General features: G+C 38.9%; 1 protein-coding gene across 3 annotated transcripts in view; it reads left to right on the top strand.

The window, feature by feature from the left end:
• The window catches only part of JAKMIP2 (janus kinase and microtubule interacting protein 2), a 163,046-nt gene that overhangs the window by 103,942 nt on the left and 34,295 nt on the right, over positions 1–24,809 (top strand). For 2 of the 3 annotated variants that reach the window (XM_027606593.2, XM_027606588.2), the window contains exons 4-15: positions 2,986–3,195; positions 4,987–5,085; positions 8,829–8,975; positions 9,625–9,765; positions 11,843–11,899; positions 12,885–13,004; positions 14,117–14,245; positions 17,177–17,260; positions 17,946–18,008; positions 20,699–20,797; positions 22,433–22,531; positions 24,297–24,350. In XM_027606593.2, the coding sequence (XP_027462394.1) occupies positions 2,986–3,195; positions 4,987–5,085; positions 8,829–8,975; positions 9,625–9,765; positions 11,843–11,899; positions 12,885–13,004; positions 14,117–14,245; positions 17,177–17,260; positions 17,946–18,008; positions 20,699–20,797; positions 22,433–22,531; positions 24,297–24,350 (1,302 nt within the window). The remainder of the gene's footprint in view (positions 1–2,985; positions 3,196–4,986; positions 5,086–8,828; positions 8,976–9,624; positions 9,766–11,842; positions 11,900–12,884; positions 13,005–14,116; positions 14,246–17,176; positions 17,261–17,945; positions 18,009–20,698; positions 20,798–22,432; positions 22,532–24,296; positions 24,351–24,809) is intronic. The other variant, XM_027606594.2, reaches the window with a different exon arrangement.

Below are 24,809 nucleotides of genomic sequence, written 5' to 3'. Positions count from 1 at the left end.
CCTATAGGGTTGGATCTTTCTTTTTAATACGTATGACCAAAAACCACATTGATCTCTCACTATACCTAAAAATAAAACAAATATAATTATTGCATAAAAGCCATAATGTCCTAAGTTGACCACGTCTAATTATTTTAGAAGAAACATTACATTTACATTCAGAATGTTTAGCATTAGTTATATCTCAGTTCTATCTTGTCAAATTACCCCTCACCTGTTAGAATGCACTTTATGCTTCTCTAACAATAATATTTTCTGGCCACCTGGCTGGCTTAGTCAGTGGAGCAAGCGACTCTTGATCTCAGGGTTGTGAGAGCCCCATGCCGGGGGTAGACAGTACTTAAAAATAAAATCCTTAAAAATAATAATAATATTTTCTTAGGAAAACTACACTTTCCTTTTGTGTCTGCTAATTCTAAGCAATTTTTTTGTAAGAACTACAATTATGTTCCTTGGACCATATCTCTAGGATTTCGATTTTAAGTAAAAGTGGTTACTGTAGAACATTTTAAAAAACTAAATATGTAATTTTCTTTGTACTGCAATACAGCGTGACCATAAAATGTTGCCTTTGCCACACTTCCCAAATTCTTTGTCTGCAATCCATTCTGTTGCCCTGGTTGACAATAAAGACCAAACACAGTGCAGAAATATTGGTCTCTGCCCTGCCTTTGGTTTTTGAAAAGACAACAGCTGACGAAGAAAGAACGAGGACTATGAACTCTGGAGTCAGCAGGTGGGTAAATGAAAAGGATGTTGCACATCAAATATTTGTGTTTGTTGGTGGTTTTTGATATAAAGTCTGCAAGTATATCTGCTTGTTGATCTGTAGTTTCTTTCTGTGACTTCCTTTTAGCAGCATAATGCTCAAGAAGACAATGCAGTCTCTCTTAGTAACAATGTAAGATCTAAGCTACCTCAAGAGTGGTTAAAAAACTGGATGCAAACAGAATAACATGAGTTTTTCAGTAGGTACAGATGCCCTCGTCTTCAGTTTTTTCTTGTTCTGTCACTACCCCCACGCCCAGCTCCATTTTTGGAACTGGAAGGGAGAGAAATGAGAGCCATTCTGTTTAGAAAATTTCTCCAGGGAATTCTGGTAGGCACCCCTTCCCCTCTAAGAACTAGAACTTTGGAAGATTTTCAGTATTCTGAAGCCAGGGTGTATGCTTACAACCACTATGCAATAGAGACTTATCAACACTGATTACTGGATATTCTACAGAAAACTACTTTGGAAAGTGCTGGAAGTATAAGGATAATGTTGGGATCATTATCGCATAGCCTACTAAAATGGGCTCTGGAGTCAGAAGTCCTTGGTTATCATCTATAAAGTGGTGATAACAGAACTTGTGTAATAGGATTGTTATAAAAGGAGGTAAGATACGTAAAGCTCTGAAGATAGTGCCCTGCATGAAGTAAAAAATTAATACATTTTAGTTATGATGGCGATGATGAGGATGACTATATGGGCAGTAATGGAGTAATTTCCAGCAAGTTCATTTAGGTAGGGTACATCAGAACCAACTAGGAGCACGGAGGTGTGGAACCACGGTAAACTGTAAATGACATCGGAGATGACAGGTCTAACAAATAAATATGCTACCTATTAAGAATAACACTGGATTCAGATCTTCTAGAAGAAGGTAGAAACTAAAGACAGTGCTTTCATTCCAGAATTAACAGGACAATGTTTTACTCACCAACTTATCAGATGATATCACAGGACCGTGCAGAATTTATCCCCATGGCCTTCCAAAATTGATCTAAAATGTAATCCTGTGACTGGGAGGCATTGGCTCGAAGATACTTAAATGTGGAAAAATGGGACCATGCATCAATTTTTGTTCCAAATATATACATAGGCAGATTTATATAAGGAACACAGCAAAGAATGATCTACACAAAGTGATTTGTTATAAATAAGGAGATATTTTTATAAAGAGAACAGTATAATATCATTTGTATTAAATGTCTCTATCCTATCTCCATTTTGAATATTCTTATGAAATACAATGAAATGAGAAGAAAGATTTTTGCCTGATGGTGATGCTCTCTTTGGAAATTGTTTACAGACATTAACTTCTCTAGCCCTCACCAGGAATGGCACAAATTTTTCAGTCCAATGAAACTCTTGATCAGTTGATATCAAATGCTTATGGCCTTAAGTTGACAAATAATTCTGAGACCATGCCGAGACTTAACAGAAGTGAGTGTTGGGATCCATAAATATGTCCCACAGATGTAGGAGGGGAAACCGTGGCTAATATTACCAGGTGTTTCCCATTCCTCTTCTTGTGCCGACCCTGGTTTTCTGACAGTGATGGTAAAATGGTTGCCTTAGCTGTTTGCTCTGAAATGTGGAAAGGAATGGAAAGATCCACATAACGTGAACCATGCTCCAAACTCACACCTGAATTCACTCCACATTCGCCACCTGAATGCAAACATACTGGCCTTAGGAACCGACTAGGCTCCTGGAAAGTCCACAGATTCGTCAGCAAAAAATGACCAATTCATAGTGCCTCCTCCTAGTTAAAGTGAACTTAAAGTCTGTTCCTCCAAACAGGAGGGAAGATCAGAAATTGTCCTGGGAAACACTGTAATGGAATACTGAGTATCTGTCTTTATTAACAAAAACGACCCATTTTATTATTATTTTTTTTTTTTTACCAATGACCCATTTTAAAGTTAACCCCTCTAAATCCAACCAACCTAGACTATTTCAAACAATATACTGAACTAAAGCGTCTACTCAGGATATACCAGAGAGAGAAAGTTACTCTCCTTGATACCTAATTATCCAAGGATAGCCTTTCATTACACAGTGTTGCGTTGTCTTGTTCATAAATTCGGCATACCTGTCACAGTCATAATTTTTCCCCCTAACGATCAGCGGAAAGAAGTTAAACTCCTACCATTGTAAAAATGCATTTTTTTTTACAGCATTGTTAAATAAAATGTCCTGGGTGTCATTTAATTCAGATGGATGAGATTAAAGCCAAGGACAGGATCATCTTCTCCCTGGAAAAGGAACTGGAGACCCAAACTGGCTACGTCCAGAAACTGCAGCTGCAGAAAGAGGCGTTGGATGAACAGCTCTTTCTGGTCAAGGAGGCCGAGTGTAACATGAGCAGTCCGAAACGAGAGATTCCGGGAAGAGCGGGAGACGGCTCCGAGCACTGCGGCAGTCCTGTAAGTCCGAGCTGAAGCGAAGAACTCAGGAGTCATCTTTTATTTAGCTTCCAAATTGTACTTTTCACTTAAGCTCTTTTCCTGTTTGCTGCAAAGAAATCAATTCTACCTCCTCCTATAAAACCAGTTAGTATCTTGGGAACAGGGTTTTCTAAACTCACAGAGACCAAAGTGGTCTGCGCTGCATTAGCAGATCACAAGAGAATTACAGGTCTTTTTAAATCTTTCATAGAATTTTTCTACCCACGCAATACCTATCCAAACTTCAGCCTATTATAAGAGTCATAAAGTAGATGAAACTACTTTGCCTCTGGCCAAGACTGGTAATTTTCCCTTGTGTGAACCCTTGGGTTGGAAATTGGCAAAGACGGTTGTCATCTACAGGGGTCAAAATGTATGACTATATAAAAAACTGAACCGCTTAAATCATCATCTGAAAGTTTCTAGTCCGATCGAACTTGCCACTCATTACCCTGGATTTTCATTATTTTATAGGAGAAATTATTTTCAGAACTGCAGGCATAGAAATCAGCTTGTGTATCGTTGGCTTTCATAACTTAGCTGCTAAAAAGATGAAAATGTATTATTTAGGAACAGAGATAGGCTCCAAAGTAGTACTTAGAACCAAGTAATGAATAATTTATGAATTGGTATTCAGGATATATATATCCCAGTAGGTGGCAGAACCAGGATTTAGCAGATGTAAGTTGCAGTTCTGTCCCTGACATTTACCTGCAGTGCAGCAAAACTGTCAAGAGAATGGGCTCTAGGGTCAGACTCTTTAGTTCAAATTCTGGATCTGCCACTTACTGCGTGACTTCAGGCAAATCATTTTCCTGCTCAGAATTTCCTCATCTGTAAAAGAGAGGCAATAATGGGACTCTGTAAGGCTGGTCGGAGGTCTAGAAGAAAGGGTCTGTAAAATGTTGAGCACAGTGTCTGGTTCATAATTAGCATTCAATAAATATTAAATATTGATCTGTTGATAGTAGCCACAAGACCTTGAACGAGTTATGACCTTCCTGAATCTTCAGGAAGAAATCCTCTAGGATTTTATGAATCTGGAGATAAAATATGTGGGAAACTGCTTTGTCAACAGTACAGCACTATCAAAATGTAAGATGATAATGGAATTGCAAGTCTATAACGGTCCTCTGGATGCTAGAGCATGGAATTAATCCATGAGAGCCATGTGTAAAGTGATCCATGGCAATTAGGACAGTGGGGAAGCCAGGAGCTCTGGGCAAAATGTACCAGCAAAGGCTATCTTGTAATCTACTACGTTTTATACATGAAGGTAATGCATCAGCCTTCTCACACTGACCTTTTTCTCCAGGAGTATGCAGGAGTTTTCGAAGCCCAGCCCTATCTTCTATTCTTTGGCTAAGTGTGATAGGAGATCTGTCTTAGCTGTGGGAAGCAATGTGCAGCCATGACTTAAGAGACGCTCCTTGAATCTCATGTAATCACGACATGACCTTGGTCTCAGAGCTCACAGATTTGATAGGCTCATCCAGCCATCTACCACTCCCCCGCCAGAGTCAGGGCTCCAGAGGGTGTCTGCCACATGGAATTCATTTGCAGTTTCAACCAGGCCTGGTCTTCAACCCAAGCAGTGAATATCAAGGGTTAGAAGAGGGTAAATATTTACTCTTCTCTGATTACAGAACATTTTACTCTCACCTCATAAGCCAGATGAAAGGAACCAAGCCTCTTACTTTTATGAGTAGAATTCCCAAACTTTGTGAAAAGTGTTATTGAAGAAATACCCATTTTAATTTTCCTGCCTAGGATTTGAGAAGAAATCAGAAGAGAATAGCGGAATTGAATGCCACTATAAGAAAATTAGAAGACAGGAACACCCTGCTTGGAGATGAACGAAACGAACTGGTGAGTTCTGCCCAGAATTATTTATTTATCTGGTGATTTTGTTAAGCACTTTATTTAAGAAAATATATATGATGTTGTAGAAGTATGACATAGTAAATACAAGTGCACAGATAATAAAAGTCCAGTTTAATAAATACACCCAAAGTGATACAACCATATAACCACCACCCAGATAAGTACCTGGAAGATTAGCAGCACCTCAGAGCCTCCATCTCTTGGGACCTCTGCCAGTCACATCCTTCTAGAGTTAATCACTCTACTGAATTCTGTCACTGTGGATCGGTGTCACCATTTCTTAAATGTTTTGTAAATGGCATCCTATAGTAATCACTCTTCTGTGTCTTGCTTTTTTGCCCAGCATTACATTTGTGGAAGTTACTCACTGTATTACATGTATCATTCTTTCATTTTCTCACTCTATTTTAGTTAATTAATACACCACAATATACTTCTTCTTCGATTGTTAATGGGCATTTATAGTGTTTCTTAACAGTTTAATGTTAGTGGTGCTGCTACATGTCTTTGGTGAGAAAATGTGTTCATTTCTGCTGAGAACATACCAAGGAGCAGAATGACTGGGTCGTAGGGTGTGTGTGTGTGATCAGCCTCAGTACTGGTTGCTGGGTTTCCACAGTTGTTCTAACAATTGCATTCCCACCGCCAACATGGGAGACTTGCAGTTTCTCCACAGCTTTGCCAACATGCACAGATCGTTGATCATATTAGTCAGTGTGGTGGGTGTGAACGATGTTCTGATTGTAGGATTTTGACTTTTACTTTCCTTAATAATGTGGTTGAATGAATTATCAAAAATCTGTTGGCCTTTTGGGTGTCCTTGTGGGATCTGACCTACGAAAGACAGGTCTTTCGTAAAATTTTCTTCTGTGCTGCCTTTATTTTCTTATTAATATTAGGAATTCTTTGCATCATTTTTGGATATTTGTATTTAAAATATCCTGCTCTGGGGACACCTGGGTGGCACAGTTGGTTAAGCGACCGACTCTTTGTCTCGGCTCAGGTCGTGATCTCAGGGTCATGAGATTGAGCCCTGTGTCAGGCTCCACGCTCAGCAGGGAGTCTGTCCGGGATTCTCTCTCTCCTTCTCCCTCTGCCCTTCCCATGCTTTTTTGCACATGCTCTCTCTCAAATAAATAAGTCTTAAAAAAAAAAATCTTGCTCTGTGCCTTACATTTTACATTCTTAATGGTGGCTCTTGGTACAAAGAAGTTATTTTCAGCATTTTGTTTTTTTCCAAATATATACATTTTAGGTCATAAATTTCTCTAAGCATGACTAGCTTCATCCCATACATTCTTTTATGTCATAATGTATTGTTATATCAAAATCTTTTCTTATATATGATTTCTTCTTTGACCAATGGGTTACTTAGCACCATAAGGCTTAACTTCTAAACATTTGGGGATTGTTGAGTTATCTCTCTCCTATTGATTTCTATCTTAATTCCATTATAGCCAGAGAATATACTTCGTATTCTTTCTTTTTTTTTTTTAAGTTGAAGTACAGTTGACACACAGTGTTACATTAGTCAGGAATACTTTGTATCATTTCATTCTTTAAAATTTGTTGAAATTTACTTTATGATGGTAGCATACTGTCAATTTTAGAAACATTCCATGTTCTCATAAAAAGAAAGTATGCTGTGCAATCATTGCACGTGTTTTGAATCAGGTTCATTAATAGTCTTGTTTGAAATCTCCTATATCTTTATACTGTTTTTGTGTGCTTCTTCTCCCAACAGATTTGTCCATATCTATTCTTAGTTTTATCAAGTTTGCTTTATATATGTTTGAAGTTATGTTACTAGGTACATATAAAATAAGATTTGTTAAATGTTTGCATCATGAATTTTTTTATCTTTAGTATAATACTTCTTGATTTAAAGTCTTGGTCTGATGTTAGTTACACTATGTCAGATTTTTTCTTTTGGTGGTTTCATGAATATCTATATTGACTTTCACACTTCTTTCATAATACTTAAGCTATATCTTTTAAAAGGAACAGTTTTTTTTAGGTACTTTACATCTAAGGTTACTGATGTATGGTATGGTAGAATTACTGATAGCTCCTTTTACTTGGGTTTTTCTGCATCTTCCATAAAGAGCACCTACTAGGTAAATTTAACTGTTTAAAACCCTTGTCATTGACCTTCAGAAAAGAGACAAAGTTTAAAATAGTGAACCTAGTGGAATAATGTATTTGTCCTTGTATGTGCTTCATATTTAATATGATTTCTTCAGACACTGAAACTTAAATCTGAGGATGAAATGAGGTTATGAAAAATTTTGGCCTTTGATATAAAATGAGTTTTCAAATGGCAGTTAGGATACAGTTGGGGCGTACTGTTTTAGAATCCCACAAGCAGCTGTTTCAAATATTTATAGGTAGCTAAGTCTCCTACCCCAGCACTTCCTAAAGCGTTAGATTCTCAAAAATAGGAGTGAGTACTTTATCTTGTCAGATGGTTCTGATAGACTCCACCTGCTTCAATACCCCTCCCCCAATACATACTCATTCAGAAACATTAGTATAATGTTTCTAATGGGAACTTTAACATGGGAACTAAGCATGGGAACTTAAACATGGAAATCCGTTATGTTTAGAGGGACCATAAAATATGTCATCCAAATGGGAATTTTGAGAGTAAAGGGGGGGATTATTAACAATTACCCCAAGATAGCGTTCATAAAATTAGACCAGTGGTTCTCAGCTAGAAGCAATTCTGGCAGTATCTGGAGACGTTTTTGATTGTCACAACTGGGAGGGTGTTACCAGCATCTAGTGGGCAGGGGCCAGGGATGCTGTTAAACGTTCTACAATGCAGGACATCTCCTCGTGACAAAAAATATCTAGCCCAAAATGTCTAGAGTGCTGGGGTTGAGAAACCCTGCCTTAGACTAACTAGCAAACCAGAATATGGTCACTCTTAATTATGGGCAGGTAAGAATATAATCATACTTTTCCCAAGCTCGGTGAGAATTAAATGTTCTTAAACACAAATATCAATAGAGTTTTGAGAGTATGTTTTTTTTTTCTGAATAACATTTTCTTAAAAATAAACATCCTTGGGGCACCTGGCTAGCTTAGTCAGAAGAGCATGAGACTCTTGATCTCAGGGTTGTGAGTTTGAGCCCCATATTGGGTGTAGAGACTACTAAGAAATAAATGTAAAAAAATGATTAAATAAAAATAAACAGTCTTAGTGTGGTTTCAGGAATCTTAGCAACATCTCTTACGGAAGAACAGGCTTTGGCAACAATCGGGCTTGGGTTTGTGTCCTGGTTGCACTCCTTAGTGACTGGTGATTCATATGAGCTGCTTTATCTCTCTGAGCCAGTGAGGGGTCATTGCAGGCTCAGAGAGAGGTATGAGCAGCATGAGGTTGGGGCTGAGTGTAGCAGGGTACCCGGGCTGGAGGAAATCAAGGGGCAAGCAAGGCGTGCAATCGCTCTTCCTGAGCATTGCCAAAAGCAGAACCTTGGCAGCACCTCCTAGAAGGTAATACTTGATACAGAGTTGTGAATACTATGATGATGACAAACCGTTCGAGGAAACTGAAAACAAAGCAGTTGGCCGTTCAATGAAGGATGGACATGGTCAGTTCCGGGACACACAGTGAGGCCGACCAAAGCGGCCCCGGATGGGTTTCACCCCTGCCCGTTCACTCCCTCTGCTCCCACATCCACTCCAGCACAAGAGACAAATTGTAACTTCTGTCTTCCCAGTTAAAACGGGTGCGGGAAACTGAGAAACAATGTAAACCTCTTCTGGAAAGGAACAAGTGCCTCACCAAGAGGAACGATGAGCTGATGGTGTCTTTGCAGCGCATGGAAGAGAAGCTAAAAGCTGTTACCAAGGAAAATTCGGAAATGGTGTGTATCACAGACTCTGCAAAGCTGCAGCTTCCGTCCTTAGATCACTCCATTAACCTGACTTACTACTCTTTCTCAGGTCATTTTTAAAATACAGTGCTATTCATGAAAGTTGGGGTTTTTTCCCTGTGGAAGCAAGGAACCTTAAAGGAAGAAAGCAAGAGAAAGTTGCTGGCTCTGAATTTTAAGGGGTTTCTAAATTTGCAGAATGGTAGGAGTGCTTCCAGGAATCTGCACACTTTCCAAAATCTCCCCAGTAGAGAAGCAAACTCAGCCCCAGAAACTTCCTTCCAAGAATTTCCCTAACATGCTCTTTATAGAACTGTACAATGGGTACCTCTTACCTTCTGAGACATTGCATAATAGTTGAGAAATAGATGCCACCACTTGTATTATGTACGGACAGTGATAAGCTCATGCACTCCTTAACAGACTTAAAACACAGCTGTTGAGATCTTCAGACATCCCCAGTGATTTTGACTTGTAGAAAATAAAATAAACTTGAGGGTTTTGGTTGGTGCATCTATGAAGCTGAGCAATTTTCAGATTTAGTTGGAGCCTCATAAAGTTTCTACAGATATTTTATGTGAACTGCTAAAGTTTAGGATTTTTAAAATCTCTACCTATACTTTCTTCTTTTCCAATCCAGAGAGAAAAAATAACATCCCACCCACCCTTAAAGAAATTAAAATCTCTGAATGACCTCGATCAAGCTAATGAAGAACAAGAGACAGAGTTTTTAAAACTTCAAGTCATTGAGCAGCAGAACATTATTGATGAGCTCACAAGGGTAGGTCTTGATCAATCTATAAACCCTAAGCTGTTCCCAAGGGCAAGTCGCCGAGAAGTCAACATGCACTGGAAGCACTTAATAATTTCAGATAGCCCCAAAAGCCCGAGTTTATATATTCAATATATAAGTAAGTTGAAGACTTTATTCCAAAAATACTTCACATTAAACTGTTTTATACATTTTCAATTAGAATCCTCTTAACTATTTTGATAACACAAATAGTGGCTGCAAAGCACCCTAAAAGAACTTCCAAATGCATCATTATGTGAGTAGGTAGATAGTGTGGGTGTACCTTATAATTGCCTTCCAGTATCAAGATTCTGAGGCCCACAGATAAAATTTTTGGCCAACAATAACAAGACCATATGCCTCTTATTTCCCAACATTTAATTCAGTATCTAGCACATAGTACAGCTTAATAAATATTTGTTGAATGAACAGCGACATCGTAATTACATGACAGAGTGGAAATTTCAGTCCCGATCTTCTGACCATGACCTCAGGGCCTTAGAGCAGTTATTACTTCCATTTGCATCTGGCCAAGGCCTGTTTTACCAACAGCAGTGGCCTAAGACCTTCAGATGCCTTTGGGTTTCCTCTTTGCCTCATTGTCTTTATTCCATGATTGTTATCTCTGGTCGCTCTCACTTCAGGAGCAAGCCAAGGGCTGGAGAGTTGAGGAACTAGCAATGCGAGGGGTGGAGGGTGGGGGGTTAGGCAAGTGTCTCCAGAGAAGGGTGAGCAAGATGACTTAGTGCTGTTGAGGGGAGAAAAGATGATAACGTCTGGTTATAACTATTTGTGGTTTATCCTTTTAAAATTGTCTACGTTGAGTATATGTTATAATGCATATACTGTATTAGGAGGGTAATCTAAGTATAAATTTTCAAAGTTTCAGATATATTGAGGTTGTATGATCAAAATATTTTTACAAGGTGAGAAATCCTAAAGGTTAACATCACTGGCATAAACCAGACAACTTATTAAACGTGGTCTTCTGATGCAGTGTGCCTCTGACTTCAGGTCCACAACCTTAATTACTAGTAAATCCCAGATTCACTCGGCCAAGACTTTTCTTGACTTTGAGTATCTGAACTTAAGACAAAAGTTTCTTATAAGAATTTGACATGTTGAGACATACCATCCAGATTCAGGGAAACTAAGTGCCACTTATTTAATCTACCTTTGAATTTGTACAGTAAATACGTGGAGTACTTAGTGGATGAACACCAAATTCCCAGGATATCTCCATCCACAAAAAAATTAAACAAGAAATTGATCCCCCTCCCCCCAAAAAAAGCCCAATAGATGATTCCAACCCAGTAGACACTCTGTTCCCACCTTCAGAGGCTGCAGGTGAGAACAAGGGTCTAAGAATAGTCAGAAGACAGCTTGCTATGACTTTCAAGTGATTAAATGAAAAGAATAAGGTTTATGCGAAGTAGTATTTTTTCAATACTTAAGTGTAAAGTAATTTTGGGTTTGAGAAAACTGAAAAATTGTGCTTTGGGAAAATATGAGTATTTTCAGAGCTATTTGATCTTCAAGTATAATAAAGGATTCTGATGAGGAAGACAGTGTACTTCCTGATTGGGAGGCTCTCAGATCCACATAGATTATCAGGAAAAGTTGTAGTGTATTTTTACTTTAAAAATATGTAAGTAGCAGGGCACCTGGGTGGCTCAATTGGTTAAGCGTCCAACTCTTGGTTTCCGCTCCGTTCATGATCTCGGCGTCATGAGATCAAGCCCCGCACACCCAGTGTGAAGTCTGTTTGAGATTCTTTCCCCTCCGTCTTCCTCCCCTTCTGCTCCTCCCCCCGCTCATGCTCTCTCTCTCTCTCTAATAAATAAATAAATAAATAAATAAATAAAATCTTTAAAAAGATATGTTAGTAGCAAACCTAAAAATTGCCAAAATTACAAAACACAATCTTATTTTAAATAGAAATACGTAATGCCTTGGGGGAAAACCAACTCTGTCATTGAGAAACACACACACACACACACACACAAAACCTAGAGGGAAACATGTACCAACTCAACATCTGAAAAGTTCTTCGTCTGTTTTCCAGGACCGAGAAAAGCTCATCCGTAGGAGAAAACACAGAAGAAGTTCCAAGCCAATTAAGGTAATGGGAAAACTAGGTTATCAGGCTTTTGCCACAAACCCTGTGAGAGAAATGAGGCTTGCCAAGGAATCTTCCTGCAAAGATGTGATAAATCAGATGTTCCTAAACTGCAGCAAACCATGGGCTTTATTTGCTAGAAGAAAATCTCTTCTCTTGGTAGTTCTTAGAAGTCCAAAAATGATTGTGTTATGGATTTTAACCTTTAAGGTTTGCTTTAATATGACTTTATCTGTGTGAATAGGCACTAGGTTTGAGGTGGAAAGCATTATCTGACAAGCTGGAGAGTCAAACTCTAAGAACATGCAAGAGATACACATGATTTAATGCCTCCCAGTGAACAATATTAATATTAGTGTCTCATACCCACCCTATAATTATTCATGTATTTTTATTATTCTCCTGGACAGTATTATTGGTAGTAGTTTGCTTTTATTATTCCATTATTCACTTGGATACTATTACTGATAATGATTATTAATAATGGTACTCTCAGTCCACCCATGTCTGTATAGCCTCTTATAATCCATGAAGTTTTGTTAATTTGTCTATTTGTTTGATTTTGTTTTTATCAAGTACATTATTTGATTTGGATACGGGATTGGAGGATAAGACTTACAATTTGATAATCCCAGATAGGTGCCTGGACTTTAAGTCTGTCTTGATTATATTTTAAATACTGGAAAGAGTAAATCACATAAACTCATCATGGTATAAAATGTAATATAAAAGAGGCTCCATTGTTTCTATGAAGAGAGCCAAATGTTCGTGAATATTCCTCAACAACATCAGAAGTGAAACAAAGTGGGACACACTTTTATTGGAATTGTTGTGTTCATGCCCCAAGTTTTTATTTCCTCCAAGAAGCACTAAAGGACCCCTGTCTTCTGTGTCCATTTGCACATATGCCAGTTGATGGTGTCTTGGTAATATGTTGACTTTCCCCACTCCTAGCTGTGTCAGTAAATATGTACTTTCCCACCCCTAGAGGCCTGTTTTGGACCCATTCATTGGTTATGATGAGGACTCCATGGATTCAGAGACATCATCCATGGCCTCATTTAGAACAGACCGAACACCAGCTACTCCTGATGATGACTTGGACGAAGTAAGCTTTTCCACTTCTCTAGTCTTTTGTGATATTGTCACCAAACCTTTGCTTTAAAGTGGAGAGAAAGCATTGCACTTCTTATATCCTTTCTGAACTGCCCAAAATGATCACATAATAGTGATCCATTTTGACTTTGTTTACCTCTTGGAAAATAGCTTCACTGGTGTCATGTAACCCTTTTAATAACTTGTCTAAAATCCTGTTTTGTAACTTGAAGACTTTTTTCAAACTAAAAGTCACTCTCTCCAATTCTTCATCTAGGGAAGGTGGGAACCAAGGAACAAGCTTAGAAGAACAAGCTTCTAGATACAGTTGAGGACAGGGTTTAGCAAAGTGTGCTCTGTACACTACCATTGTCAGAGTCATCTAGGGGGGTTCAACCACATTAAAAATTCCTGGACTCTACTACACAACTCCTGAGTCAGGATCTTGCGGGTAAAACCCCCAAATCTGCATTTTTCACAAAGCTCCCTGGTGATGATTATATTATGCTCTGAAGTTTGAGACCTAAAGTTGTAAAACTATATTTTTATAGTTTATCTCTGGAAGAAATTGTTGCATATGGATGTATTGAAAAGAATTGAGAATAAAACTATCATTTCCTCCCATCTGAATCCAAAAGCTAGGTGTAAGTTCTCATCTGGATCCAAAATTGACTATAATCTAAGCCAAAAAAGCAATCATCAGAAATGTATAAATAAGCAAATGTCTCTTATTAACAAACATTAAGTATTTCTGCAATGTCCATCTTGAAAGTACTACAGTATTTGTGTCTATGTACATACTTTAAAATTAAGAATAAAATCATGGGGTGCCTGGGTGGCTCAGTTGGTTAAGTATCTGCCTCTTGATTTCGGCTCAGGTCCTGATCTCAGGGTCGTGAGATCAAGCCCCATCTCAGACTCTGCACTGGGCATGGAGTCTGCTTGGGATTCTCTCTCTCCCTCTCCCTCTCCCCCTCTCCCCACAAAAAGAATAAAATCACTCCCAGTTCAGTATCAAACAAATATTTACTTCTCTTTATAAAGTGAACAAACGTTAGTATTTCACGTTGAACACAGGATCCGAACATAACCTAATTATTTTTTGGCCTTTTTTGTAACCTCAAGAGTTTAGCAGCTGAAGAATCTGAGCTACGATTTCGACAATTAACAAAAGAATATCAGGCCCTCCAAAGAGCATATGCCCTCCTGCAGGAGCAGACTGGAGGTATCATCGATGCTGAAAGGGAAGCCAAGGTCAGTACACGTCTGGGGAGAGTGCTCTGAATTGGCCTGCAGCAGTCACAACATAAAAGTACCATGGACATAAAATATCAGTAGGATAGCTTCCCCTCTATCCTTCTCTCCACTGTGGCTTTTGAACTGTTTTATCTTTTATGTCAACAAACGTTGGATCTAGAGACATTAGAACCAACTTAGATCGATGTTTTTGTTCCTTTAAAGATAGTAGTTCTTATTCTGGCTATTTGAAAACTTCTATTTTTCAAAGCTAGACAATATTGAATCTTGATAATCCACTTTTTTTAGCTTCTTGCTTGGAGAAAATACTTTTGTGGCTAGCCACTTTCTTTTCTTAGTTAATAAGTGCACAACGTTACATTGACAGCTTCCAAAGAATTTTCACTGACAATATCTCATTTAATTTTTATGCAGCACCCTAAGGCAGGTATTTTATAAAAGAGTTCAAGGCTCTGAGAGGTTAATTGAATTGCCCAAGATCACATAGCTAATTCATGGAAAACTTAGATTCCACCTAAAATCTTACCGGGTCACGTGTTCTTTCCATTACATCACAATTGCCTCTCATAAGCTCATTTAAAAAATAAAAGCCCACACACACACAAGACTAATACTTAAAATTTAGTGAGTCCTTGCTGTGTTGCAGACATCGTTGTAAGTGCTTTACATACATCATCTCATGCAATCCTAAAACAACCCTATGAGTTAGATGCTATTCTTAGCTATGTCCTTTTTATAGGAGAGATAATAGCTTTGTAGGAGTTAAATGTAGTTTGGCTAGGTTGAAACCGGGATATATACCTCAGTTAGATGAAAGCTAGGATACGAACCTAGTGTTTCTGAGTTCACAGCCCTAACCACCGTGCCATAACTGCCTCATAGATTAATTTACATGGGGCACAAAGGAGTGTGCCCACCCAGTGATTTTATCCTACTTCCAGTTTAGAGGGTCTGTAGTATGCTAAGCAGTGTCATAGGAATATTTTTAGTTGTTTAACAGTGGGACAGGACAGATATTATAGTTGTGTATTTTTAAATTGTAACATACATGCATACATGCACATGTTTATACATAAATGAATAAACATTTTTTAAAAAAAAAACCACTGTGATTTGGAATAGATAGGCAGGCAGTCACTAGAAATGGATATATGTGTGTCCCTTCATGTTTATGCCTTAATACGTCATAGTTGTGGTTTTCATGATTAGCATGTACTAAGCATTCTCATGAAACATAGGATTGGTTAATTAAGATAATGGTATACATCTTGTTTTTTGAAGAGGTGATGTTGTAGAAACCAGTTCTCTCTCTCATTTCACCCTCACCTCTAAATAAAGGCTTAGCGTTATCTCTGGCTACAAAAGTCAAAAAACCTTAACCATTCTCAGCAAAATAGTCTGAAACTAATCAAGATGTTAGAAAAAGGGCAATAGAGTAAATTGAGAGAAAGTAGAAATGCAAAAATAGGGGCGCCTGGGTGGTTCAGTTGGTTAAGCATCCAACTCTCATTTCGGCTCAGGTCATGATCTCAGGGTCGTGAGATCAAGCCCTGCATCGGGCTCTGCGCTCAGCACTGAGTCTGCTTGAGATTCTCTCTCTTCCTCTGTCCTCACCCACTCTCGCTTGCATGCTCACTATCTCTCTAAATAAATAAGTAAAATATTTTTAAAAAAAAGAAATGCAAAAATAGATAATATAGATGAATGAGTATCATGAAAACAAAAGATTTGATACAAGAAAAAAATAGATTGTACTCAATGCTCATTTAAAGTTGAAATAATTCTTAGTGAAATTAAGCTTGGGTTTTTTTTTTTTTAATCTACTAAAGGTAAATATAATCTTCAACAGTCCAAAGACATATTCTCCTCCCAATGAAGAATAAGAAAAGGAGGAGCACCTGGCTGGCTCAGTCAGAGCATGCAATTCTTGATCTCAGGGTTATGAGTTCGAGCCCCACGTTGGGTGTGGAGATTACTTTTAAGAAAAGAAGAACTGGGGTGGGGGGGTGCCTGGGTGGCTCAGTCAGTTAAGCATCCAACTCTTGATTTCGGCTCAGGTCATGTTGTCAGGGTTGTGAAATTGAGCATCGGGCTCCTCAGTAGGGAGTCTGTTTGAGGTTCTCTCTCTCCCCCTCCCTCTGCCCCTCCCCGCCCTCTCTCCCTCTAAAAAAAGAAAAAGGAAGGAAGGAAGGAAAGAAGAAGAAAAAAAAACGATACCTGCCATTGCTGACTTTACTCCACATTACACTAAAGAACCTATCGAGATCTTAAGATAAGTAAAAAATATGTGTATGGGCAAAAAGCAAAAAATCCACTAATTTTTCACAGAAAATAAGGTCCTATGTAGGGAGAATACAAGAGAATCTGAAAACAAATGAAGTAAGGTTGCTCCATAGAAGATCACTGTCCAAAAATGCTGATATGCACACTCACCCCCCCACACACATACACATCATTCATACATACATACATACATACATACATCTGGATCTAGATTTAGATTTAGGGCAAAGTTGGCTCTGAAAGAATGGCAAGTTTTGGGAGAGGCAAAATGGGAGAAGGATTTCCAGAAGAGGAATTTATTCAAATAAGAGAGAAGTGGAGGGTTACAAGGCATATTTAGAAATAAGGAGATCACCAGCAGATCGGGGTGAACTTTGTTGATGAGTAGTGGGGAAAAGCTTGCAAATATAATGGGAGTTCTCACATCTCACCTAAAGACTTTGAATTTTAACCTGATGGTAAAAGGAACCATGGAAAGTTTTAGGCAAGAATTTCGATCCTAAAAAGAGTTTTAAAAGGTTCTTTGATCATAGAAAAAAAAAATTTTTTTTCTCCCTTGTTGAGTTCTGATCAAGGAACATAAGGGGAGGAAAAATACTGAGTTACCATTTTACTTACTGAGTTCTGGAATTTTGATTTCACTAGGCTCAAGAACAGCTCCAAGCAGAGGTGCTAAGGTATAAAGCCAAAATTGAAGATCTGGAAGCGACTCTGGCTCAGAAAGGGCAGGTAGGCATCAGGTTGCCGGCTCTTCTGCAGTTGCACACAATCCCGTCCGACCTGTCCTCCAACCCCTGTGCATGGGCCGCACCCAGGACACAGCTTGGCTCTCCACAGTGACCTTTCTCAAACTCTGTCAGAATGTTCAACTCGATGTTTCTGTCCCTGGTGTTTTTCTGGCCAGAGCGTGAACCCCCCGCTACAACACGAATGAGGTTGGGCAAGAGAGAGAATGGCAGATGAAGAGGAACCCCATACAAATAGCCTAGAGTGGTCACAAGCTGCTGAGACAAAGACCCGCCCCTCAAGCTGCATTCTTTGCCTCTATGCTACATTTATGGTTCTGCATTTTAATGTTTTCCATCCATATGTATCTAGCCTGTGTGCATTCTGACCCTTTTCACTTTTTGCCTGTGTGGTCACTTCTGAGTCCCCGGAAGGCTGGTCCTGGATTATTCAGACTGAAAAAGTTAGAGTTTAGTGAGTGTCGATGAGAAGGGGGTGAAATTTTCCTGGCAACTTTGGCCCCGATGTCTTTTGAAGGAGCTGATAACAAGGGGTGGGTGTCATTTAGCAGCCATCGGCCGGCCAACAAACTGGGTGAGAGGAGACAGCTCTGGCCAAGTGGTTTTTCGACACAGGCTCTCCCGTGCCACTCTGAAATGCTGACTGCGCAATATTCTTTGTCAAACAGGACTCACACTGGGTAGAAGATAAACAACTTTTCATTAAGAGAAACCAGGAGCTTTTAGAAAAGGTATGTTGGGCGCAACACCCTAGTGGGGCAGAGGAGATAATGATGAGAGATCCAGGAGCAGCAGGGGGTCCCCTCAGGAGTGGCACAGGGGCTCGGGGAAGGGGAGGCTTTTCTGGCTCTGTGCTCTCCCCTGCTGCGTGCTCGACTGCATCCCTGTCACCGCCATCACCATCAGTTAGTGGCCCGTGTGCATGGCTCTGTGCTGGTGTTGTGCCGACTCGAGAGGTTGTGATCCCTGATGCCTATTGGTTTGCTTACCGTATATATATATATATATACTGTCCGTGTCCTGTACACATATATATATATACACACACCTACACGTGCACACATCCTATGTGGTTGGCCATCTACAAAAAGCACGCTACGAATAGGACTTGTTATTTTGTGCAAGGCAGTGACAGACTACGACTCCAAGACCACGCTGCAACCCAGCATAGACTGTCACTTTTAATCGTTTTGCTAATCTTGGCTATTTATATACAGATACAGATACAGATACAGACATAGATACAGATACAGATACAGACATAGTTACAGATACAGATATATGTGTACTTTTTTTTTTTAAATGGGAGAACATTTTAAAAGATGCATCCAAGGCACAAAACAGAGTGTCCCGGAGGTTGCTCAACAAATCAAGAAAGCAAAAGCATGGTGTAGGCTCAATAGATACAATTAATTTGGTTATCTGAACATAGGGTTTTGATTGGGGCAATGAAATACAACAGAGATCATTTTAAGTTTAAGGTGGTTTTGTCTTTAGTGTTTACCTTCCATAAATCTAGTGAAAAGATTACAAAATAAATCATGCTTGGGAAAAAAACAGACTTTGAAAGCCCATTTGAATAAGCAAAATAATTCTGTAGGTTCATCCAGTTGTTATGTAGGAATTATTTTAGGATTATTTCTACCAATGTTCAGTAGCCTGGGCAAGTCAAAAATTAACCACAGCACTCTTGGAAGCAGGAGAAGGGAACGAAGATGCTTTATCCTCCCTCCCCTCTGGTCCAACAGAGTCCTTAGCCTACCTCACTTTCTGAATGACAAGAGACAGTGCACATGTATAGAGGGCGGGGGGACGGGGGTATTCCAGGATTGAGACCTGGCACTCTCAGAGAGGTGGGGGTAGGGGGGTCCCTATAAAGAAACTTCATCACACATTAGTCCTGGTCTGTGGATTGCAACCTGTGAGCCACTGACCTAATTGCCAGTGTTAACTGCCAGAACCAGAAATCTCCCCAAATATCCCATCTCGGATCCAGATTCAAGATTCTAGGTAGAATCTCTTTGGGATCTAAGTCAGTTTCTTAAAACTTTTGAAAGTTCGCGTGACCACAATATCTGAACGTAAATCTAAATCTAAGTGTAAAAAAAACTTGACTGCATTGATTAGTGTCACTAATATTTCACTATTTCCCCATCTTTATTTTCCTATAATTTTTCTATATCTTGAGGCTATGAGAAAAAGAGGTTTTTAGTAGTCTTAGAGATGCCCAGTATTAAGTGTTATTACATTTCTTTACACCTAAAAACTAATTCCCATTACATCTTCTGTCTGATTTCTTTCAGTCTTGACTTCTTTGGGATAAATGGGGAATTAAGGGCCTCAAGCTTCTATGATTAAAAGAAAACCACAGTGACAATAAAGCTAAACATCCTACTTCAAGTGGGTATACTTGGGAAAGTAAGATTCATCCAATGATAAAAAGCCCCTGGGTTTTTGTTTCTAAATTCAAGATTTTAAATAGTTCCTGTGTGTAAGGCCCACCCACACAGCTAAAATCCCAAGGCAGCCCCAAACCTATTACAGATCATGAAAATGTTTTGATCCCTTGTAGACCTGGGCCTGTCTTATAGGGTGAGGCATGTTTTATACAACTAACTTAATTCCACGCTTCATCAGGTTATAGGAGAAATCTTACAGGAAAATAGAGGGAAAAGGTGTCACTTCTAAATGGGTGGACAAAGGAAGCCTCTTTTGGTAGGGAATGTTAGAGTTCTGTGTTCAAGGAAGCGTAGCAGTTCCTCACACAGAAAAGGAAATGGAGGGAGCCCCTTTTAGGCAGAAAGATGAACAAAGACACAGCTCCTGGCAGTCAGTCCACAGGGTAAAAGGGGCGTTCTAGCTTCTTGGGTGCGTATGATCACATGTGAGTGTGTGTGTGTGCAGAGATGACCATGAGAATATTTAAGGCCAGAGAGCTAGGTGCTGACCAGAGTATGAAGGTTTTTGAATTCCATATTGACAAGTTTGGCTTTATTCCGTGGTTAACTGGAACGCAGTAAAGTTTTGTATATGATCAGAGCTATTTATATAAAATTTTTCTGACCATTTGTAACTCCGGAAACAAGAGGTGTCGGTCTCCACTATGTACACCATTAAAGGCAGTGCCAGGACACCGTCCCTGACCCACAGTACTCTCAGATTCACTACTCAGAGGGTCCCCAGATGTTATCTCAATGAATGCAGGTGTCTTATAGCATTTTCCTCTGTGACACAAAAAAGTCAACCCAAGGATAACTAGAAGGAAAGCCTAAGGCTTATTTTATTCACATCTACTTGGGATTTTTTTTCTCATGGTCTGGATGATTTATTCACCAACTAAATGAGTGCTCTCCATGCTTGCTTTGCTAAATTGTAGACGGTTTCTGCAATGTTCACCTAACTTGAGGATTTACTTTATTAGATAGAAAAACAGGAGGCAGAAAATCACCGGTTACAACAGGAACTACAGGATGCCCGAGACCAGAATGAGCTGCTGGAGTTTCGAAACCTAGAGCTAGAAGTAAGGAAATGATGATAATAATGATAATAAAAATAATTGTAACAATTAACTTGCACTGAACACATCCTATGTGTGAGGTGCTAAATTAAGCATTTCAGATGCCCACTCTCATTCACCCTCACAACCCTAATCGAGATTTTAGAGATGAGGCCACTGAGCTTGAATACCTTGCCCAATACCTGGGACTGTAAGTGATAAAGCACTGATGCAAGTCAGAATTGTCTGCTCAGGAAAAAAAAAAAAAAAGAATTGTCTGCTCAGATACTGTACTTTTCGTCACCATTGCCTTTAAGAACAAGAATGAATAATTTTTAAATAATTTACATAATAGATTTCAAACTTCATCAATATTTCATAGCTTTAAAATAATCATTTCCATCCTTCATTGAATTCTGACTCATAAAAATGTTACCTCAAGAATTATATTTCAGATTGTGCTATATACAAAAATATTTTGTTATACACTTGAATTCATGAGTAAACTTTTTTAATCTATAGTGCACTTATGCAAAAGGCTAAGAAGCAAGGTAACTTGTTTTAGGAAATACCTTGGTTAACCTGACCAAATTTCACTCTTTTTTTTTTTTTTTAAGTAAAACATATCAGTCAAATAAGATTTTAATTGTATCACACAGAATCTGGCCTGGGGGGCACCTGGCTGGCTCGGTCAGTAGAGCATGTGACTCTTGATCTCAGGGTCATGCGTCTAAGCCCCATGTTGGGTGTAGAGATTACTTAAAAAAATAATTAAAAAAAAACAGGGGTGCCTGATGGCTCAGTCAGTTAAGAGTCCGACTCTTGATTTCAGCTCAGGTCATGATCTCAGGTTTGACATCGAGCCCCATGTTGGGCTTCACACTGGGGGTGGAGGCTGCTTAAGATTCTCTCTCTCTGCCCCACCCCCTTTCCCTCTCTAAAAAAAATAAAAATGAAAAAGCCTGAGTTCTTTGGGGCACGCGGGTGTCTCAGTCAGAAGAGTGTACAACTCTTGATCGGTGGATCATGAGTTCTAGCCCCACATTGGGGGTAGAGATTACTCAAATATTTTTTTAAAAAAAGAATCTGGCTTAGAATCTGACTGAATGTATGTGGATACGAAAGATGAGAAAATTTCCCATGTGATAGCTCTGTTATTTTGCCAGGAGTTTCTTTTTGAGGTTTTTTTCAAATTAGATCTGGATAGAGTTAGCAGTTGGTGTTCCTCAGTGAGGAAGAGCGAAGTCCTCTTTAGTAGCTCATGTATCTTCATCATAAAACTTGACTGGATTGAATATGCAAAAGGCCGTTAGCAGCCATAAAACTTCATGGTCAAAAGACCATTCTCTGTGACACCTGAAAGCTCTAAATATTCATATAGTTTAAATGGGAACTTCACTTCCGACATTTCTCTGACCAAAAAATTTGCAAGACTGAATGACACCATCTATAAATCTTCTACCATACCTCTTAGTTGATCAGTCAGTTCTTTTCCATTAAATTTAAGCATGAACATCTTGAGTTTGATTTTTTTTTTTGCCACATGACACTGATAAACTACTGCAATAGCATAAAGAGAGAGCACAGACAACTGGTTTAGTGTTTAATCAGTTGTTGCTTTTTTTTTTAATTCCCATATATTCTTCACTGTATTTCAAGGAAAGAGAGAGACGATCCCCTCCATTTAATCTACAAATTCACCCATTCTCTGATGGTGTGAGTGCTCTACAGATCTACTGTATGAAAGAAGGTGTCAAGGTAGGCAGATACTCAATTTTTTATGTTTGTAAAAAGTAGAGAAACTGGGAATTGGAAAAGGGGAGTTTATTCATCACTTTTGTTTTTCAGTCACTGGATGTTATTTTGATCCCAACCATGTAGCAACTGAAAAGTCGCATCTAGGTGCCAGGCTGGTTCAGTTAGTAGGGCGTGCCACTCTTGCTCTCAGGGTCGTGAGTTTGAGCCCCATGTTGGGCGTTGGAGCCTACTTAACATAATTTTTTTTTAAAATTATTTAAAAAAAGATGTGTGACAGATGTATGAATGGTAACAGCAAAGAAAACAGGAAATCATGATTATTTAGAACAGAGTAGGGTAAAGAAGATACAGATTCAAAATATTAAGATAATTACCCTTAATTATCTAGGGGAAATATTAAATAACAAAATATCAGTACTTTGAGAAGCACATTTCAAGTATAGCAGATAAAAAAATATTTGTCGAGTCCCTTTGTTATGCTGTCTTAAGTGCTGTGGGATTCATAATCTTGGAATTTTGGTGGTGGAAGAGACCTTAAAATCATCTAGCCCACCATCTCTTTTGATTACGTTTAATTTAGGGAAGATTTCTCTTTTGGAAGGACTTATGATTTCTAACGTGTTGTTCATTTAGATAAAATGTAATTCTGTCTTTAGGGATATTGGGATCCATTTTAAACATTAAGGTTGAATGGAGGTGGCCCCATCTCCTGGAAAATATATTGTCCTTCAATGTAATGCAATCACATGGTGGGTCTCTATTCCGCAGGGAAAGCTGGGAAGGCTCCCGCTGTTCCTGGTCTCTCCTTGACCCTGTGCATGGCCCTCCCTGCTCCCACTCTGAGCTGCCAGATCATACCTGCTTTCGTTGCCTTCTCTCTCCCTCTGAAACTCCCCCTTCCTGGTGGTAGGGGTCTGGTTGTAAGAGGAGAGAGGTGTACTAATGAAGTAAAAAGTGGGAGGAACACTGGGTAGTAAAATTGCACTTCCTTGTTTTCCATCCTAAACCTCTTTCAGGGTGTTTAAACTTCTGTCCTTCCTGGGCTACCCCAAAATTTGTAAACCAGAGCAGTTTGTTGGGTTTTTTTTATTCAGCTCTAATTAAATGAAAAGGGCTTCTACTCTGTCTTTTCCTTAGATACTTTTCTTAGATAAATCACAAACAACCTATTCTGGTGGATGAAATTTATATGTAGGGGAACTTTTTCAAATGGAGTTCAGCTGCTTCAAACTGACTCAAGAAATATAGTTAAATGAGCTATTTTCCACAGCATGAAATTAATGCTAAAAAATGGAAGGTACTCTAGTTTTCTGTGTGGCAATCAAAATCTCAGGCAGGTCAGAATTCCATTAATTAGAATGAAATTAGTTGATTATATTTATCACTTGTTACTTTTCTTTATACCTACAATATCATAATTCAAAAAAATTGGCAATTAATAAGAAAAAACTTTAATGAAAGAATTCCAAGTCCTTACTATATCCTAGACTCTTTCATATACCATCCCTTTATCCTCAAGATCAGCCTATGAAGGAGGTATTTTGCAACTGGTGAAATTGAGAATGAACTGCTGTTAAGTAGTTTACCCAGGTTCACACAACTTGGAAGAAGCAGGGTGAAAACATTAAACCACGTGTGCCTGATTGAAAACAACCCAAGGAAGTATGGGTCTTAAAATGTTTTCTCAAAGTTACAGGTCAAGCAGTGATAGAATAGTAAGCCACCTTTGTGTCTTTGATTTGAATGTGTCTCCTTGATGTTGCAGGATGTGAACATCCCTGATCTCATAAAGCAGCTTGATATCCTGGGTGATAATGGGGTAAGTAATGAATTGATTAAGGGCAGTAAATATATGAATTTGCCCAAAGAGGGGCAAGAAATACTTGCTAGGGCATCATGTGTAAAATAATAGCAAGTGAGAACCCACGTTCACTTAAGGATGTAGCTCCTTGAAGAGAATCAATCATTTATCAAACAAGTTGGTTGAAGGGTTGTAAGGATCTCTAGAAGGCAGTGGCAGAAATGGGAACTTGTGAAGTGCTTTTCATGGGCTGGTTTCACGTTTGAATGCCGACCACATCTGCAGTGATTAAAGCTAATTACTTTCTCTCTGTTGCCTGGAGCCATCTAGCGTGAAATTAATCAGTCATGCAGTTGCAACTGCTGCTAAATAGTAGGGTTGGTGGCAGCCCCATAAAAATGGACCAGGAAACTATAATCTCTTTTCTTTCTAAAAACACCTTCCAGGCAGGGTCAAGGCATATTAATTCAGTGGGAG

This window comes from Zalophus californianus, chromosome 5 (genome assembly GCF_009762305.2).
Source record: "Zalophus californianus isolate mZalCal1 chromosome 5, mZalCal1.pri.v2, whole genome shotgun sequence".
Lineage (NCBI taxonomy): Eukaryota > Metazoa > Chordata > Mammalia > Carnivora > Otariidae > Zalophus > Zalophus californianus.
This window is presented reverse-complemented; position numbering and strand designations above follow the sequence as displayed.